The sequence below is a fragment of the Heterodontus francisci genome, chromosome 3 (genome assembly GCF_036365525.1).
Source record: "Heterodontus francisci isolate sHetFra1 chromosome 3, sHetFra1.hap1, whole genome shotgun sequence".
Lineage (NCBI taxonomy): Eukaryota > Metazoa > Chordata > Chondrichthyes > Heterodontiformes > Heterodontidae > Heterodontus > Heterodontus francisci.
In genome coordinates, this window is record NC_090373.1 from 200,771,982 (window position 1) to 200,792,628 (window position 20,647).

General features: G+C 44.5%; 1 protein-coding gene across 1 annotated transcript in view; it reads right to left on the bottom strand.

The window, feature by feature from the left end:
* The window catches only part of LOC137367179 (dynein axonemal heavy chain 8-like), a 2,062,041-nt gene that overhangs the window by 447,448 nt on the left and 1,593,946 nt on the right, over positions 1-20,647 (bottom strand). The window contains exon 92 of the mRNA XM_068028615.1: positions 4,383-4,486. Within this exon, the coding sequence (XP_067884716.1) occupies positions 4,383-4,486 (104 nt within the window). The remainder of the gene's footprint in view (positions 1-4,382; positions 4,487-20,647) is intronic.

The window sequence follows — 20,647 nt, forward strand, 5'->3', positions numbered from 1 at the left end:
CTTCCTGCACAAATGGTTCTCCAGGATACAGGAAACATCCTGGACCTCCCACATAGCACAGGGTCTGCACTCTCAAGGTTGAAGCACCCCTGCCATTCCTTTATTTATTAGTTGAGCCTTTGCTACTGCTAAAAAAACCTTACCAATACTACAACACCTTAGAATTATTAATAAAACCTTACTAGTACTGATAAATCCTACTAGTAATCAATAGTTCACTAGTTAAAATAAACCTTACTCAGAAAAATACTCGCCAGCTACTCATTTGTTCCTTATTATTAATACATAATTTTTACTCTTTTTTTAGTCTGCCAGTTGTTGAGACACTATAACCCAGCTATTAACACATGCACCCTAATAGTAATGCACTAACCCAGCTATTTACAGACACTCCCTAACAGCAGTTACTCACCAACCAATCACCTTGCAGCTTTCCTGTGATGCCACTGTTCACTTTGTTTTCAAACTCAGGCATGCCTGGACTCCCCTCCTGGAAGGTAAGTGCTGTAGGCCACGATCCTCGGGCTGTATTTAACTGCTTCCCACTCCGTGCTCCACCCGCAAGTCTGCTCCTTTCCGTTGCTCTCCTGGAAGGTAAGTGCTGTAGGCCGTGATCTTCGCGCTGTATTTATCGGCTCCCTGCTCTATGTTCCTCCTGCAGGTCTGCTTCTCTCCATTGCTCTCCCGGAAAGTAAGTGCTGATGTTACTTGTAGCATAGCTAAAGGAGAACCAGTGGATGTGGTGTATTTGGATTTTTAGAAGGCTTTTGATAAGGTCCCACACAGGAGGTTAGTAAACAGAATTAGAGCACATAGGATTGGCGGTAATATACTACAATGGATTGAGAATTGGTTAACAGACAGAAAGCAGAGAGTAGGAACAAATGGGTCATTCTCAGGATGGCAGGCTGTTACTGGTGGTATTGCAAGGATCAGTGCTTGGGCCACAGTTGTTCACAATCTATATAAATGATTTGGATGTGGGGACTAATTGTAATATTTCCATATTTGCTGATGACACAAAACTAGGTGGGAATGTAAGTTGTGAGGAGGATGCAAAAAGGCTTCAAGGGGATTTGGACAGGCTAAGTGAATGGGCAAGTACATGGCAGATGTGAGCAGGCTCGATGGGCCGAATTGCCTATTTCTGCTCCTATTTCCTATGAATAAGTGTGAAGTGATCCACTTTGGTCAAAAAAAACCAGAAAGGCAGAGTATTTCTCAAATGGTGAGAGTTTGGGAAGTGTTGATGTCCAAACAGAGCTGGGTGTCCTTGTTCATGAGTCACTAAAAGCTAGTATGCAGGTGCAACAAGCAATTAAGAAGGCAAATGGTATGTTGGCCTTAATTGCAAGGGTATTTGAGTACACGAATAAAGATGTATTGTTGCAATTGTATAAAGCCTTGGTGAGACCTCACCTGGAATATTGCGTACAGTTTTGGTCTCCTAATCTAAGGAAGGATATACTTGCCATAGAGGGAGTGCAACAAAGGTTCACCAGACTAATCCCTGGGATTACGGGATTGTTTTATAAAGAGAGATTGCAGAAACTGGGCCTGTACTCTCCAGAGTTTCGAAGAATGAGAGGTGATCTCATTGAAACTTACAGGGCGTGATGGGATAGATGCACACAGGATGTTTCCTCTGGCTGGTGAGTCTAGAACAAGGGGACACAGTCTCAGAATAAGGGGTACGTCCTTTAAGACTGAGACGAGGAGGAATTTCTTTACTCAGAGGGTGGTGAATCTGTGGAATTCTCTACCCCAGAGGGCTGGGGAAGCTCAATCATTGAACATGTTCAAGACACAAAGTGATAGATATCTGGATACTAATGACATCAAGGCATATGGGGATAGTGGGGAAAAATGGCATAGCGATAGACGATCAGCCACGATCTGTTTGAATGGTGGAGCAGGTTCAACAGGCCGAATGGCCTACTCCTGGTCCTATTTCCTATGATCCGTATGATCATATGATCCGACCACTTCGGCTGGTTCCTTGAAAACTGCCGGCAGTGGGGAGTTCCTCAAAATGTAGGAGTCATGACAGCTTTTGGGAAACGTGCGCAAACATGCATGATTATTCTTCTGTGATCGCAAACCAGCTGTACATTTAAAGAGTGGAAGCCTTTGCGATTGACAAAAACAGCAGGCTGGTCGCAGGGAGCTCTAATGGCCATGATCATCCCTTGCGATGGCGCCGAAGGCTGCAGACCTTGCTGCCTGGCTATCCTTGTCTACAGGTAAGTAGATGAAATCATTGGCACATTGAAAAACGGCATTGGTCACCTCTTTATGCGCCTGTGTGTCGTGGACTGCGAGATGCCACATGTCACCCAAGGATCCCTGGAAGGAGCTGCTAGAGAAAAAATGGAGTGCAGCAGTCACCTTGAGGGCAACTGGCATGGGATTCTCACTGAAGCTGAGTGGCTGCAGGTCATGCTGCAGGATCTTGCAAATTTCTGTGACTATTTCCTTAGGCATCCCTGGCATTGTCTCTCTGACATGTGAAGGAAATTTATCCTTGTTCTGAGGATGCGATGACGTGCCAGTGCCCGTCTTTGAAACGGCCGTTCCTCGATGTTATCATTCGATGCATCCTCACCTTCCTGTTCTGCCTGTTGCTGGCGCTCAGCCATCATGAGTCAAGGGAAAAGAGCCCTCCTTATTTTCTCTCTTTGTTCTTCCTCCCGTGGTACCAGACAAATTGGGTGTATGAGACGCATGTCGCTGCAGCTTTTCTGAACAATAAATAAGCAAGCAGAGTGTAACGGTTCAGCCCTCTGTTGCTAGTGAGCTGAAACATCAAGGCAATGAACAACTCACTGATATCTGCCTTTAAATTGCACCCACTAGCATTTGCCTCCTCCAACTCTCCTTGCAATCCTTGAGTTTCCATGGTTTCCATTACCATTGGAGAAAATGGTGCACGTGGAATTCAGGTCAAGCCTCCCCACTTCCAACCTCCTCCCGTAACCTTCCAGCTTGAACCCATCATAATCCTAGTGAATAGATCCATATAATCCTAGTGAATATATATAATCATATATAAATTGATCAGTAGAGAGAAGGTTATCATAGAATGATAAAAGGGGGGAATGTGGAAGTGAGCAGAAAGGCATGGCACTATGCTTAATGGGAAATAAAGCCAAGTTAGGAATAGTAGCTTTGCTGAGCTTTGATTTTAAGTGGCAGAAGCCACAATGAAATAGTTAAAAGTAAAGGCAGAGCGTGTGAGACTGTAAAGACTAGCCGACACTGGTAATTGCAAGGACATCTGTTCTTTATGGCCTGATTGTGTGACTCCCTGTGGTTTGGAACAAATGGACTCCTGTGAATCAAATGATGTCCATCCCTGTGTGAGTGATAAGGAGTGCTAGGCCCCTCTTATCTTCGTGAGCTGCCACTACTTGTAGCTGCAGACTGCACGAAACACTCAGGAATGTAAACCTAATAGAGATAGCAGGATGCTCCGCAATTACTTGTCACAAGGTAGAGACAGAACTCATGATCCATGTAGGGAGTGAGACCAGAATGGTTATTGATGATTCCTATGCTCTTGCTAATTAGCTTGCTTGTCCGCTTTGTTTTATCTTGCTGGTACAAAACAATATTTTATTAGTAACAAGTATGTATTGAGAATGGAGTGTATTGTAACCTCAGTAACAGATGTACTGCATGTCACCACGTGGGTGAAGTCAAATTGTACCGCACTGATTGGTTAAACAAGGGGGTGTAGCATGAATCTTAATGTATAAACAGTAGTACCTGTATCAAAAACTTCACTTACTCTAGTGGACCAGACAGACTCTGGGTGGAGTCAGTGTCGGTGTATTAGAGTAAGTCAGCTGGCTAAATGCGCAAATAAAGTAATTGATTTTACCTACACATCCGACTCGGTATATTTACTGAACCAGACTGAAGGCAAAAAGAACTCAGATTTACACTATTTAGCCACTCTTAGTGATGGACATTGAATTCCATCACCCAGATACATTCTGTGCCTTTGCTACCCTCAGTGTTTCTTCCATGTGGTGTTTAACATGGAGGAGTACTGATCAATCAGCTGAAGGAGGGCAGAGGTGGTAACCAGCAGGGGTTTTTGTTTCATTCATCAACTGCAATCAATTTTTAAAATGTAGCATACATTTTTGGCTCGATACCATACAGAGATAAAATATAGTGCAAGTTCTCATAATTATCAGATTTTGCAGAAATCATTTTCATTTGAACTAATGTTATTTTTTGGAACAAACAAAACTACAGGTCATGATTTTGAATATCAAACTTGGATGATCTGCAATTTATTTACTGAATACTACATGGCAAGAATGTGACAAGATAAGATACATGATATATACGAAATCATTATGCACACAAACCTTATCAGCATTGCGCGATGCCACTGCCAGTTCCTTTTCTTTCCGTGCTAGTTCCTTCGCAAGAAGAGCCACTGATTGGGTTGCTTCCAGAAGCTTGGATAGCCCTGCAATAAGGTGTTTTGTCTGGTTAAAGGCTGATGTACCTCACAAAAGTTTTCTTTTTTCCTATTTGCTCACTGAAATGAAGGTATGTTATAGAAATCTTCTCCACACTTCACACAGTGATCACATCAGAAATCACAGTTGATTTCTGTCATGCAGACCACCACCTGCCGAGACTGAGGCACACATTATTTCGCCACATGAACATTAACACTTAAAAAATTGTAGCTGGGAAGAAAAGAGGGCCTATCACAAGGAATTGCCAAGCCTCTGGCTGGAAAGATATTTGCATGCTAGCAGACAGTGTTGGAACAAGGGACCCAATCCTTGCTTCCCCAATGCACAGAAGAAGTGGTCAAACCAGTTTAGTCACATGACTAAAATAAAAGCAAAATACTGCGGATGCTGGAAATCTGAAATAAAAACAAGAAATGCTGGAAATACTCAGCAGGTCTGGCAGCATCTGTGGAGAGAGAAGCAGAGTTAACGTTTCGGGTCATTTCCGAAGAAGGGTCACTGACCCGAAACATTAACTCTGCTTCTCTCTCCACAGATGCTGCCAGACCTGCTGAGTATTTCCGGCATTTCTTGTTTTTATTTTAGTCACGTGACTAACTGACTGTTGGAGTTTTTTTGAATTTTGAACTTGCTGAGAGAAAGAAACTCAGAAAGCTGTTTGCTCCTGGACTGTGAACACCTCTCTCCTGTCTGCTCCCATCTCTTTCTCACGGAACGGAAGACCCATTGAAGACACGTGAACTCAAAGAGAGAAAAGTCTCCAAGGTGAACAAGGTTTAAGAAGAATACTGGGCCCCAACGAAAAGTAAGCTGTCTACAATCAAAGCCTCTACAGTGAGCTGGAAACACAGAAACAGTAATAAGAAACCCCCTTCAGAGACTGCCTCACACCTCTCCACTTTATTTTTCTTCTGCTCTTTTCTGTCCCGATTTGCATGCGTGTATCGCATGTGCACGCTAGTGTGGGGTGCGGTGTATATCCGTAGGCGTTAACCGAATTAGAGTTTAAGTTTAAGATTTAATAAATTTAATTTTTCTTCTTTAAACCTAAGAAAGCCTGTTTCTGTTCATTTCTTTGCCTTATAATTGGAAAGTGAGAAACAAAGATTCACCAAGGGGGAGCTCAAAACACAGAGTATTTAAAAATTAAACCCTGTTAAGACCAGGTGAAGACAGTAAAAGACCCCTAGACACCATTCTCACCTGGTCGTAACAATTACAGTGAGAAAACCTTAAGCCTGCCTTCCACTTTAATAGCATAGAAATTTGGTTCACTCAGTCCTTCTGAACTGATTCAGGAATTAGTGCAGAATGCAAAAAGAAAGCATTAATACAATGTTAGCATGTGCATAGTTGATACATCAATCTTGAAAATTAGAAATTACTACGATTAATTCACATATTGGGCTAAATTTAGTCTGGCCACTTGGAGTAAGAATAGTGCTGTGGAGAGACAGAAAATCATGTCAGAAGCATCCACTTAGAAATCTGGCATTCTGACGTTGGTTCAGATTTAGTCAGCATCAGAAAAGCACCAAGGCAGCACTGCCGCCCCGATGCGACGGGAATGTAATTTAAATTGTCCAGCACTTACTTTAGTATAAGGGTCTAAAAGGGTTCATGTTTGAGACAGTGAAAGTAACCTTTCCCACTGTAGAGATGATGATGTAATAGTCACATGGGTATTAAGTTTGGAAGAAGCTAGAAACATTATGAGAGGTGCTAGCTGGACATACTTAATGAGTGTAAATAGTTATGTATAAAATAAATGAGTTACTATTTAGCCTTACAAAGACTCCAAAACATTTGTAAACAATGCTTTAACTACACTAACAACAATATACAACATGGTGAAAACACCCAGAAATTATTGAAAGACCTCACCTTGTACAGTGGCACCAAGATCAGCTGATCTCGAAGGGAAACTGCGATGTGCTCCAGAGCTGCTCCATAGCCGAAGGAAGACACAAACAGTTGGTGAGTCAGTCACACAGGCATTTAGGCTGCACCACAGAAGTATGGTGGTCTATGAGCAGAATCCAGGTCCAGCGATCGGGCTGCGAGTCACAGCACCGAATGATGGTCGGGGATCGGGTGAGAAAGCTTTTGGAAACGGTGCATTTATTATTTAATGGCACACTGAGCAGGTGAAACAGGAAAAAAGTCAATTCCTTGCAATGTTCGTCTGGAGTCGGCGGCCATTACTCGAGCAGGCCATGGAGAAAAAGCACGGGAACTCCCGAAATGAGCAGGAAATCTCCCAACAGAGTGGAAACACCTCCATAAAAACAAAGAAAAATTTCTTAAAGAAAGCGAAGTCCTAAAGAGTTAGGAAAAATAGATTTGAAATACACAAGCCTGAAAACTTCCAGAATTCAGAACCCAATCAGATACAAAATTGGTCGTTGTGGAGAAAAATTTCTAAGATTTAGAATAGCTTCTCAGCTACACACCAAATCTGAGGCTGATCAAGGTAATACTCTTCTATACTCCATGGGTGTAACTGTGGATGACATAATCGTAAGGCAAGCTATAAATGAGGCTTCAGGCAAATTTGATGATGTGTTACAAGCCTTTAACAGGTAATAATATCCTGGAAAGAGCAAAGTTTAATAAAAGAATCCAGAGGCTGGGTGAATCGGTGGATGCTTTCATTAATTATTTGTACAGATTGGCTGAGGGATGTGACTATGTAGAACTGAAGTCTGAGTTGATCAGGAACCAAATAGTGGTGGGAATAGCTGACGAGTCTTTATCAGATTTCTTACAGTCAAAAGAGGACCTCACTCTGGAGAAAGCACTTCGGATGGTGCAACAGGCAGAGGCCAGAAGACAAAATAGAGCCATCATGGAGGCTGAAGAGAAGCCTTGAATCAGAAAAAAATCCGATGAAGGTACAGTTCCTGAAGTCCAGGATGGAAAAACACTTTACAGGTAAGAAGGTATACTCAGGAGGGAAGGTGCAAGATGCTGTGAAACCCTGCTAGTGCTGTGGAGCCAGAAAGACCCACAGATGTGAACAGTGTCCTGCTAATAAAGCTGAATGCTTTAATTGCAAGAAGACAGGCCATTTCAGAAAGATGTGCCAGAGCAAAACCGATTCTCCCAGAAATACCAAGCAAAATAGCCTTCACACATAGCGCTATGAATGAAGTGGAACAACTTCCATTGGAAGACAAACCAGGAGACTTGCGAGAGGAAATTAATGACCTCAATCAAGCACTCTGGACAGCAGACATTTATGCCAATGGACATATTACTCATTTCAAATTGGACACAAGCGCAAGTACAAGTGTCACAGTTCAGTCAGACCAAGAGCTGTGCTTGTCGACACATTGCTTACAACCCACTGACACTCAGTTACACGGTCCAGGAAAGATTGAACTGAATGTCAAGGGAAAGCTACAGGCCACACTTCAATATAGGGGAAGAAAGATAATGGAAACTCTACAGGTTCTAAAAAAACAAGAATTTTTTCTGTTGAGCAGAAAAGCATGCTTAGACCTACATTTAATCAAAAAGGTGGATGAAATCAAATAGCCAGAGTCCAACAGTCACTTTCAAGCAGACTTTCCAAAGCTATGTTCAGGTCTAGGAAGACTGAAGACCGAGTATAGTGTCACATTAAGAGAAGATGCCAAGAAAGATACCACATCTGTTGATGAACCAAGTACAAAATCAGCTGGAAGAGCTGACCAGAATGGAAGTCATTTCTCCTGTCACAAACCCTAAAGTGCTGTTCGCTTATGGTTCCAGTTCTGAAACCAAATGGTACTTTTCGTGTCTGTGTGGAGTTAATGCAGCTTAACAAGGCCGCGGTGAAGGTCAATCCTATGTCTTCGGTGGGTGAAAGTCTGTTAAAGTTATCCAAAAGCATAATGTTCACTAAACTTGATGCAAATAATGGCTTTCGGTAGGTTCCATTAGATGAGAAGTGAAGATTACTCACAACATTTATCACACTATTCGGAAGATTTTGCTTCAATCGTTTAGCATTCAGTACAACATCTGCACCTGAAATTTTCCAAAGGATCATGTCCAACATTCTGCAAAACCTCAAATATGTCACATAGACAACCTCCTGGTCCATGGGGAATCAATCAAAAAACATGACCAGAGAATAAAAGCGGTTTCAAGTTGTCTTCAAGAAGAAGGGCTGACATTTAATGATAAATGTGAATTCTCAAAAGCATCCATTTGTTTCGTGGAACATATTGTAAGTAATAAGGGCAGAATGGCAGACCCGCAAAAGATGAGAGCCATTCGTGAATTCCCAATCCTAACTTCAGTCCGACATCTCCAAAGATCTTTGGAATGGTGAATCAGTTGGCAAAACTTTTACGCACTTTGGCACAAGTAACGGAACCATTATGACAACTCTTGAAAAAGATCAAGCGTGATGATGGAATACACATCAGGAACAGGCATTTTGAAGAATTAAGGACATGCTAGTCTTGCCAGAAATATTAGTGCATGACACCCCTTCATTACCAACTATAATTGCAGTGGCTTAGGGGCAATACTCCTTCAAGAATAGCCGAATGGATGTCGAAGACCGATCTATTATGCATCTTGGTGCATATGGACCAGGTGAGAAAGAGGTTTAGGGTTCCCTCTCAGCCTTCTCCTGGTCTTATGGTTTAATTTTAAATACACCGTGTTTTTAGCTCCCCCTTGGTGAATCATAGAGTCACAGAGTTTTACAGCACAGAAACAGGCCCTTCGGCCCAATGCGCCTGCGCCGACCATCAAGCACCTGTCCTAACTAATCCCAATTCCCCGCACTTGGCCCGTAGCCCTGGATGCTATGGCATTTCAAGTGCTCATCTAAATACTTCTTGAATGTCGTGAGTGTTCCTGCCTCTACCACTATTTCAGGCAGTGTGTTCCAGATTCCAACCACTCTCCGGCTGAAAACATTTCATTTCAACTCCCCTCTAAACCTCCTGCCCCTTACCTTAAATCTATGCCCCCTAGTTATTGACCTCTCCGCTGAGGGAAAAACTTTCTTCCTATCTATCCTATCAATGCCCCTCATAATTTTGTATACCTCAATCAGGTCCCCCCTCAGCGTTCTCCACTCCAAGGAAAGCAACCCCAGCCTATCTAGTCTGTCTTCATAACTGACATGCTCCAGCCCAGGCAACATCCTGGTGAATCTCCTCTGAACCCTCCCCATTGCAATCACATCCTTCCTATAGTGTGGTGACCAGAATTGCACACAGTACTCCAGCTGTGGCCTAAATAGCGTTTTATACAGATCCATCATAATCTCCCCACCCTTATATTCTATGCCGCGGCTGATAAAGGCAAGCATCCTGTATGCCTTCCTAACCACCTTATCTACCTGTGCTGCTGCCTTCAGTGATCTATGGACAAACACTCCAAGGTCCCTCTGACCCTCTGTACTCCCTAGGGTTCTACCACCCATTGTATATTCCATTGCCTCGTTAGGTCTCCCAAAGTGCATCACCTCACACTTCTCAGAATTAAACTCCATTTGCCACTCCTCCACCCATCTTACCAACCCATCTATATCGCCCTGTAGTCTAAGGCTTTCCTCCTCACTATTTACGACACCACAATTTTCGTGTCGTCTGCGAACTTACTGATCATACCTCCTATATCCACGTCTAAACAATTAATGTAGACTACAAACAGTAAGGGTCCCAGCACCGATTACTGCGGTACCAAACTGGTCACAGGCCTCCATTCACAAAAACAACCCTCAACCATCACTCTCTGCCTCCTGGCACAAAGTCAATTTTGGATCCAATTTGCCAAATTGCCCTGGATCCCATGGGCTTTTACTTTCTTAACCAATCTCCCATGCAGGACCTTATCAAAAGCCTTACTGAAGTCCATGTAGATGACATCAGTAAGCAGCAGCTTATTCTGGAGCAGAGAGTATGAGCGAGTGAGCAGCTGGGAAGGTCAGTTTCAGCTTAAACTTAATTCCCTTTTGTTTTCGGCGGACCAAGGGGCTGCTGGGTAAGTAAAACCCTATCTATTTGGGCCGTTTAAAATAACTTACCTTTCATTGCAGCAGCTTATTCGGGAGCAGAGAGTGCGAGCGAGTGAGCAGCTGGAAAAGTCAGTTTGCAGCTTAAATTTAATTCCCTTTTGTTTTCGGTGGACCAAGGAGCTGCTGGGTAAGTAAAACCCTATATATTTGGGCCGTTTAAAATAACTTACCTTTCATTGCAGCAGCTTATTCGGGAGCAGAGAGTGCGAGCGAGTGAGCAGCTGGGAAGGTCAGTTTCAGCTTAAATTTAATTCCCTTTTGTTTTTGGCGGACCAAGGGGCTGCTGGGTAAGTAAAACCCTATATATTTGGGCCTTTTCTGAACCCGAGAAACTACACGGGTCGTGTCTCCCACCCGCCCTCCTCCTCTAACCAAAAAAAAAGGACTCGGTGGTGTGTAGATAAGGTAAGGCTTTTTCTACTTTCTTTTTATCGTGTGATTGGTAAAAACTTTTCGTTCCTTTTTCATTTTTTCTAAGTTTCAGACTGTTAAGCTTAAGATTAAAAATGGCAGGAGATCTCAGACCCGTGTTATGCTCCTCTTGCTCAATGTGGGAGCTCAGGGACGCAGCTGATGTCCCTGACTCCTTCACGTGCAGGAAGTGTGTCTAGCTGCAGCTCTTGGTAGACCGCATGATGGCTCTGGAGCTGCGGATGGACTCACTTTGGAGCATCCACGATGCTGAGGAGGTCGTGGATAGCACGTTTAGCGAATTGGTCACACCGCAGATTGCTGAGGGAGAAAGGGAATGGGTGACCAAAAGGCAGAGAAAGAGCAGGAAGGCAGCGCAGGTGTCCCCTGCGGTCATCTCCCTCCACAACAGGTATACCGTTTTGGATACTGTTGAGGGAGATGGCTCACCAGGGGAAGGCAGCAGTAGCCAGGTTCATGGCACCGTGGCTGGCTCTGCTGTTCAGAAGGGCGGCAAAAAGAGTGGAAGGGCTATAGTCATAGGGGATTCGATTGTAAGGGGAGTAGATAGGCGGTTCTGTGGTCGAAAACGAGACTCCTGAATGGTATGTTGCCTCCCAGGTGCACGGGTCAGGGATGTCTCAGATCGGCTGCAGAACATTCTGAAGGGGGAGGGTGAACAGCCAGTTGTTGTTGTGCACATAGGCACCAATGATATAGATAAAAAACGGGATGAGGTCTTACAAGCAGAATTTAGGGAGTTAGGAGCCAAGTTAAAAAGTAGGACCTCAGAGGTAGTAATCTCAGGATTGCTACCAGTGCCACGTGATAGTCAGAGTAGAAATGAAAGAATAGTCAGGATGAATGCGTGGCTTGAGAGATGGTGCAGGAGGGAGGGGTTCAGATTTTTGGGACATTGGGACCGGTTCTGGGGGAGGTGGGACTATTACAAATTGGACAGTCTACACCTGGGCCGGACTGGAACCAATGTCCTTGGGGGTGCTTTTGCTAACGCTGTTGGGGAGGGTTTAAACTAATGTGGCAGGAGGATGGGAACCAAATGAGGAGGTCAGTGGACAGTAAGGAGGTAGTAACTAAAGCCTGTAAGGAACTAGAAAATGAAGTCCTCGTGACAAAGGGAAAGAGTAGGCAGGGAGCAGATGATGAAAGCAAAGGGACTGGTGGTCTGAGGTGCATTTGTTTTAATGCAAGAAGTGTAGTAGGTAAGGCAGATGAACTTAGGGCTTTAATTAGTACCTGGGAGTTATTGCTGTTATTGCTATTACTGAGACTTGGTTAAGGGAAGGGCATGATTGGCAACTAAAAAAAATTAGAAACAGGAGAGGTGAGGTCACCCTGTTGGGAGTCTTTTATAGACCTCCAAATAGTTCCAGAGATGTAGAGGAAAGGATAGCGAAGATGATTCTCGACAGGGGCGAGAGTAACAGGGTAGTTGTTATGGGGGACTTTAACTTTCCAAATATCGACTGGAAATACTATAGTTCGAGTACTTTAGATGGGTCAGTTTTTGTCCAGTGTGTGCAGGAGGGTTTTCTGACACAGTATGTAGACAGGCCAACCAGGGGCGATGCCACATTGGATTTGGTACTGGGTAATGAACCCGGCCAGGTGTTAGATTTAGATTTAGGTGAGCACTTTGGTGATAGTGATCACAATTCGTATAGGTTTACCTTAGCGATGAGCAGGGACAGGTATATACCGCAGGGCAAAAATTATAGCTGGGGGAAAGGAAATTATGATGCGATTAGGCAAGATTTATGATGCGTAGGATGGGGAAGGAAAGTGCAGGGGATGGGAACAATCGAAATGTGGAACTTATTCAAGGAGCAGCTACTGCGTGTCCTTGATAAGTATGTACCTGTGAGGCAGGGAGGAAGTTGTCGAGCGAGGGAGCTGTGGTTTACTAAAGAAGTTGAAGCGCTTGTCAAGAGGAAGAAGGCGGCTTATGTTAGGATGAGACGTGAAGGCTCAGTTAGGGCGCTTGAGAGTTACAAGCTAGCCAGGAAGGATCTAAAGGGAGAGCTAAGACGAGCAAGGAGAGGACACGAGAAGTCATTGGCGGATAGGATCAGGGAAAACCCTAAGGCTTTCTATAGGTATATCAGGAATAAAAGAATGACTCGAGTTAGATTAGGGCCAATCAAGGATAGTAGTGGGAAGTTGTGTGTGGAATCAGAGGATGTAGGTGAAGTGTTAAATGAATATTTTGCGTCAGTATTTACAGTAGAGAAAGAAAATGTTGTCGAGGAGAATACTGAGATTCAGGCTACTAGGCTAGATGGGATTGAGGTTCACAAGGAGGAGGTGTTAGCAATTTTGGAAAGTGTGAAAATAGATAAGTCCCCTGGGCCAGATGGGATTTATCCTAGGATTCTCTGGGAAGCCAGGGAGGAGATTGCAGAGCCTTTGTCCTTGATCTTTTTGTCGTCATTGTCGACAGGAATAGTGCCGGAAGACTGGAGGATAGCAAATGTTGTCCCCTTGTTCAAGAAGGGGAGTAGAGACAGCCCTGGTAATTATAGACCTGTGAGCCTTACTTCGGTTGTGGGTAAAATGTTGGAAAAGGTTATAAGAGACAGGATTTATAATCAGCTTGAAAAGAATAAGTTCATTAGTGATTGTCAGCACGGTTTTGTGACGGGTAGGTCGTGCCTCACAAACCTTATTGAGTTTTTCGAGAAGGTGACCAAACAGATGGATGAGGGTAAAGCAGTGGATGTGGTGTATATGGATTTCAGTAAGGCGTTTGATGAGGTTCCCCATGGTAGGCTATTGCAGAAAATACGGAAGTATATGGGTTGAAGGTGATTTAGAGATTTGGATCAGAAATTGGCTAGCTGAAAGAAGACAGAGGGTGGTGGCAAACTCGAGGGGACATAGCTTTAAGTTGAGGGGTGATAGATATAGGACAGATGTCAGAGGTAGTTTCTTTACTCAGAGAGTAGTAGGGGCGTGGAACAGTAGTAGACTCGCCAACTTTAAGGGCATTTAAGTGGTCATTGGATAGACATATGGATGAAAATGGAATAGTGTAGGTCAGATGGTTTCACAGGTCGGCGCAACATCGAGGGCTGAAGGGCCTGTACTGCGCTGTAATGTTCTAATTATAATTCTAAATATCCCAGGATATCGATGCTTCAGGCGGGATAGAGAGGGAGGTAAAAGGGGTGGAGGAGTTGCATTACTGGTCAAAGAGGATATCACAGCTGTGCTGAAGGAAGGCACTATGGAGGACTCGAGCTGTGAGGCAATATGGGCAGAACTCAGAAATAGGAAGGGTGCGGTAACAATGTTGGGGCTGTACTACAGGCCTCCCAACACCGAGCGTGAGATAGAGGTACAAATATGTAAACAGATTATGGAAAGATGTAGGAGCAACAGGGTGGTGGTGATAGGAGATTTTAATTTTCCCAACATTGACTGGGATTCACTTAGTGTTAGAGGTCTAGATGGAGCAGAATTTGTAAGGAGCATCCAGGAGGGTTTTCAAGAGCAGTGTGTAAATAGTCCAACTCGGGAAGGGGCCATACTGGACCTGGTGTTGGGGAATGAGCCCGGCCAGGTGGTTGAAGTTTCAGTAGGGGACTACTTTGGGAATAGTGATCACAATTCCGTAAGTTTTAGAATACTCATGGTCAAAGACGAGAGTGATCCTCAAGGAAGAGTGCTAAATTGGGGGAAGGCCAACTATACCAAAATTCGGCAGGAGCTGGGGAATGTAGATTGGGAGCGGCTGTTTGAAGGTAAATCCACATTTGATATGTGGGAGGCTTTTAAAGAGAGGTTGATTAGTGTGCAGGAGAGACATGTTCCTGTGAAAATGAGGGATAGAAATGGCAAGATTAGGGAACCATAGATGACAGGTGAAATTGTGAGACTAGCTAAGAGGAAAAAGGAAGCATACATAAGGTCTCGGCAGCTGAAGAAAGACGAAGCTTTGGAAGAATATCGGGAATGTAGGACCAATCTGAAACGAGGAATTAAGAGGGCTAAAAGGGGTCATGAAATATCTTTAGCAAACAGGGTTAAGGAAAATCCCAAAGCCTTTTATTCATATATAAGGAGCAAGAGGGTAACTAGAGAAAGGATTGGCCCACTCAAGGACAAAGGAGGAAAGTTATGCGTGGAGTCAGAGAAAATGGGTGAGATTCTAAACGAGTACTTTGCATCGGTATTCACCGGGGAGAGGGACATGACGGATGTTGAGGTTAGGGACAGATGTTTGATTACTCTAGGTCAAGTCGGCATAAGGAGGGAGGAAGTGTTGGGTATTCTAAAAGGCATTAAGGTGGACAAGTCCCCAGGTCCGGATGGGATCTATCCCAGGTTACTGAGGGAAGCGAGAGAGGAAATAGCTGGGGGCCTTAACCGATATCTTTGCAGCATCCTTAAACACGGGTGAGGTCCCGGAGGACTGGAGAATTGCTAATGTTGTACCCTTGTTTAAGAAGGGTAGCAGGGATAATCCAGGTAATTATAGACCGGTGAGCCTGCGTCAGTGGGAAGCTGCTGGAGAAGATACTGAGGGATAGGATCTATTCCCATTTGGAAGAAAATGGGCTTATCAGTGAAAGGCAACATAGTTTTGAGCAGGGAAGGTCATGTCTTACCAACTTAATAGAATTCTTTGAGGAAGTGACAAAGTTGATTGATGAGGGAAGGGCTGTCGATGTCATATACATGGACTTCAGTAAGGCGTTTGATAAGGTTCCCCATGGTAGGCTGATGGAGAAAGTGAAGTCGCATGGGATCCAGGGTGTACTAGCTAGATGGATAAAGAACTCGCTGGGCAACAGGAGACAGAGAGTAGCAGTGGAAGGGAGTTTCTCAAAATGGAGACGTGTGACCAGTGGTGTTCCACAGGGATCCGTGCTGGGACCACTGTTGTTTGTGATATACATAAATGATTTGGAGGAAAGTATCGATGGTCTGATTAGCAAGTTTGCAGACGACACTAAGATTGGTGGAGTAGCAGATAGTGAAGGGGACTGTCAGAGAATACAGCAGAATATAGATAGATTGGAGAGTTGGGCAGAGAAATGGCAGATGGAGTTCAATCAGGGTAAATGCGAGGTGATGCATTTTGGAAGATCCAATTCAAGGGTGAACTATACAGTAAATGGTAAAGTCCTGGGGAAAATTGATGTAGAGAGATTAGGGTGTTCAGGTCCATTGTTCCCTGAAGGTGGCAACGCAGGTAAATAGAGTGGTCAAGAAGGCATACGGCATGCTTTCCTTCATCGGACGGGGTATTGAGGACAAGAGTTGGCAGGTTACAGTTGTTTAGGACTTTGGTTCAGCCACATTTGGAATACTGCGTGCAGTTCTGGTCGCCACATTACCAAAAGGATGTGGATGCTTTGGAGAGGGTGCAGAGGAGATTCACCAGGATGTTGCCTGGTATGGAGGGTGCTAGCTGTGAAGAGAGGTTGAGTAGATTAGGATTATTTTCATTAGAAAGGCGGAGGTTGAGGGGGGACCTGATTGAGGTGTACAAAATCATGAGAGGTATAGACAGGGTGGATAGCAAGAAGCTTTTTCCCAGAGTGGGGGATTCAAATACTAGGGGTCACGAGTTCAAAGTGAGAGGGGAAAAGTTTAGGGGGGATATGCGTGGAAAGTTCTTTACGCAGAGGGTGGTGGGTGCCTGGAATGCGTTGCCAGCGGAGGTGGTAGATGTGAACAAGATAGCATCTTTTAAGATGTATCTAGACAGATACATGAATGGGCAGGAAGCAGAGAGATACAGACCCTTAGAAAATAGGCGACATACTTAGGTAGAGGATCTGGATCGGCGCAGGCTTGGAGGGCCGAAGGGCCTGTTCCTGTGCTGTAATTTTCTTTGTTCTTTGTTCTTTGTTCTTTGTTTATCAACTGCTTTACTCTCATCTACACATCTAGAATCCTTGTTCACCGCTTTTCAATTATAAGGCAAAGAAACCAGCACAAACAGGTTTTCTTAGGTTTAAAGAAGAAAAGTTGAAATTTATTAAACTTGAACTTAAACTCTAATTCGTTTGATGCCTACTGATACGCAACGTGCCCAAGCTAGCATGCATACATGATACACACGTGCAAATAGAGGCAGAAAAGAGCAGAAGAAAAATAAAGTGGAAAAGTTTGAGGCAATATCTGAAGATTTTTTGTTACGGTTCTTTGAGCTCACTGTAGAGTTCTTGATTGTCGGTAGATCTTGCTTTTTGTTGGGGTCCAGTATTCTTCTTAAACCTTGTTCGCTGCAGGAGACTTTTCTCTCTTGGGGTTCATGTGTCTTCAGTAGATTCAGAGGCTTGGGAAAAAGAGATGGGAGCAGACAGGAGAGATCTTCTCAGTCCAGGAGCAAACAGACACTCTCAGTTCAAACTGTTTGTACAATTCAGAAAAAACCCAGGTTGCCAAGCAGGTTAGTCATGTGAATAATTGGTCTGACCACATCTTGGATTATATCACCTTAGCAGTCTCTGGAATGCTTCTCTTACACATAATACCTGGTGATCAAGGTCCATTGTGTGTTGAATGTGTCAGGGAATGGTCCTTTGTCCTTCCAAGCACCATCTGTTAATATGCTAATGTCTTTTCCAGCCACGGCTGATCTATTTAACAAGTACTTTTTTCATTCCAGTAACAGTTTAAAATCAATGTTCATGACAAAATTAATATGCCTCATTCTTGGCAGTTGGAGGCCTAGCATGACAATCTCAAGCTTTGTCCAAGACAGAGACAAGGTATGCTGTCACTGAAAAAGAAGCACTTGCAGTCAGTCACGTGGGCTTGCGAGGAGTTTTCTGATTACATCACTGGCCTGAAAGTGGTTATTGAGACAGACCACAAACACTTTGATTTCCTGAGAAGGAAATTACAAGGAAGCCTCCGAGAATTCAGAGATTCCGATTGAAGTTGATGAGATATATCTATGAGACGGCATATGTTCAGGAAAAATTGCAAACTTCCACTGATGTGTTATCAAGAGCAACTGTTGACCATCCTCCACAACAGAATGTTAACTTTGGTGCAGAGATAGAGTCATATTTGCAGTATACTGTGTCACAATGGCCGGCAAGTACACAGAAACATCAAGAAATTTGTCACTCTCAAAAACGGATGAGGAATGCCAGTACGAAACACAAGGCTGACCACAGGAATGCCCTAGTAGGAAGGTAATAAAAATTTTCTTTGAATTCAGGAGACACTTTACAATCTTAAGACAATTTGCTGGTGTCTTATGACAGACTGGTCATTCCGATGTCTCTTCAATCAGGTATCTTGGCAAGAATAGTTCAAGACCACATGGGAATCACAAAATGCAGAGCATGAGCTCAATCATCTGTTTGGTGGCCAGGAATATCCAAAGACATAGAAAATATGATCTTGAATTGCCAGGTATACGCAGTGCAAGACCAGACCAGAGGGAATCTCTGATAACTACACAATTTCCAACCAGAGCATGGGAACGCCTAGGAATATATTTATTTCTGTACAATGGAAAATCATACATGATAGTGATTGAGTAATTTTCAAGATAGATTGAAATGAAAAGATTGTACTCAACAACAATCTGTTCCTAGAGCTTCACAGAAGATCTTTGCAATGGATGATATTCCTGACAAGGTTGTGTCAGACAATGAACCACAGTTTGTAAATGAATAAGTGATAAGTGGCAAGTAACATTCACGCCACACAAGTGCCAGGCAATGACCATCTCAAACAAGAGAGGATCTAACCATCTCCCCTTGATGTTCAATAACATTACCAACACTGAATCCCCCACTGTCAACATCCTGGGGATCACCATTGACCAGAACTGAACTGGACCAGCTACATAAATGCTGTGGCAACAAGAGCAGGTCAGACGCTGGGAATTCTGTGGCGAGTAACTCACCTCCTGACTCCCCAAAGCCTTTCACCATCGACAAGGCACAAGTCAGGAGTGTGATGGAATACACTCCACTTGCCTGGATAGGTGCAGCTCCAATAACACCCAAGAAGCTCAGCACCATTCAGGACAAAGCAGCCCACTGGATTGGTACCCCATCCACCACCTTCAACATTCACTCCCTACACCACTGATGCACAGTGGCAGCAGTGTGTACTATATACAAGATGCAATGCAGCAACTCAGTATGGCTTCTTCCAAACCCGTGACCTCCAACAGCTAATAGGATAAGGGCAGCATCTGCAAGTTCCCCTCCAAGCCACACACTATCCTGACTTAGAAATATATCGCCGTTCCTTCAATGTCGTTGGGTCAAAATTCTGGAACTCCCTCCCTAACAGCACTGTTGGTGTACCTACATCCAAGGACTGCAGCGGTTCAAGAAAGCAGCTCAGCACTGTCTTCTCAAGGGCAATTAGGGGATGGGCAATAAATGCTGGGCGAGCCAGCGATGCCCTCATCCTCCAAACGAATAAAAAAACCTTCCTGCACACCAGAGAAGGATGAGGAGCTGGAGAAGATTCCAGGGCCACATCCTTCTTTCGCCTTGCCACTGCTGCATAGAACTCTTGGTCAAGGCAACGTGTGCAGGTCTCTGTACATTTGTGGGATCTGGCTCTCCATGAGTGTTGCCAACGCTCGATGCAGGAAGCCATGCACTCATATGCCTGAGACATGGCAGCATGCATGGCATGGATGGACTCTTCCATTGTCCTGTCATGGCTGCGCACTGCCTCTGGCATCTCCGCAATATGTTGCCTGACTTTTCTCTGCAACTCCAGCATGCCCTGTGCTGTCGACACCAGAGGTTCATCATCAGCCCTGGCCACCCACAGTCCTCTGACTGTCAGAGGCCTCGGCTGTCTCAGCCTCAGCCAGCTGCTCGGGCCCATGCATGGTGCTATCACCAGTTTGTGACCTCGATTCTACAGCTATGTGGAAACCCACTGAGGTGAAAGCTGGCAGGAGGTGCAGGAGAGTCATGGGACGGTGCATCCTCTGAGTGCTCCTCCTCCTTAGAGGTTGATGGCTGTCCCACTTCTGGTTAAGTCTCCTGCAGACGTCAACCTGCATGTGGGTTAGGCTGTGCTGATCTCATCATGCTAGCCATACGTGATGTTGGTCTCCAGAAGCGAATTGTATGTCAATGGAAGCCAATCATCGCTCTCTTGTGCAGAGATTCCAGTTTCATCATCTGATATGGAGCAGCTGCCTGCTGTGGAGAGAGATTAATGATCTGGGATGTCTCTTTCAGTCTGTGCTGTCTCACTCCTTTATGAGCCCTCTTGTCCTGCAAGTGGAAAGAGGGAGATAGTCATACTTTGCAGAGAGATTAACAGAACAGGTCTGCAGGTGGCAGCCCCTCATCCCCTACTGGGGTATCCTATACAGCTCATGTTTATGTCCACTCTCAGGGGAGTTAAGGGGGGTGAGTTGTGAAAGAAGGTGGCATATGGCTGAGATGCAGCCATGCATCTGTCAGGATGAGGTCATGCCTACCTCCTCTGCCATCGCACTGTAGAGCTTCCCTCGCAATGTCCCACTTCCTCCTGCCTAGCCACTTGCAATCATTAAAAAAGATAGAGGTGTGAAGCACTCACCTTGGCAGAATGAAGGAGGTCGTTGACCCTGTTGCAACACTGTATCTATGTCTGGGGGTGACCCCACAGCTGCTGACCTCCTCTGAGATCTCCTTTCCCTTGCAGCCTGGAGGAGTATCTCGAGGGAGGCATCGCTAAACCAAGGGGCCACCCT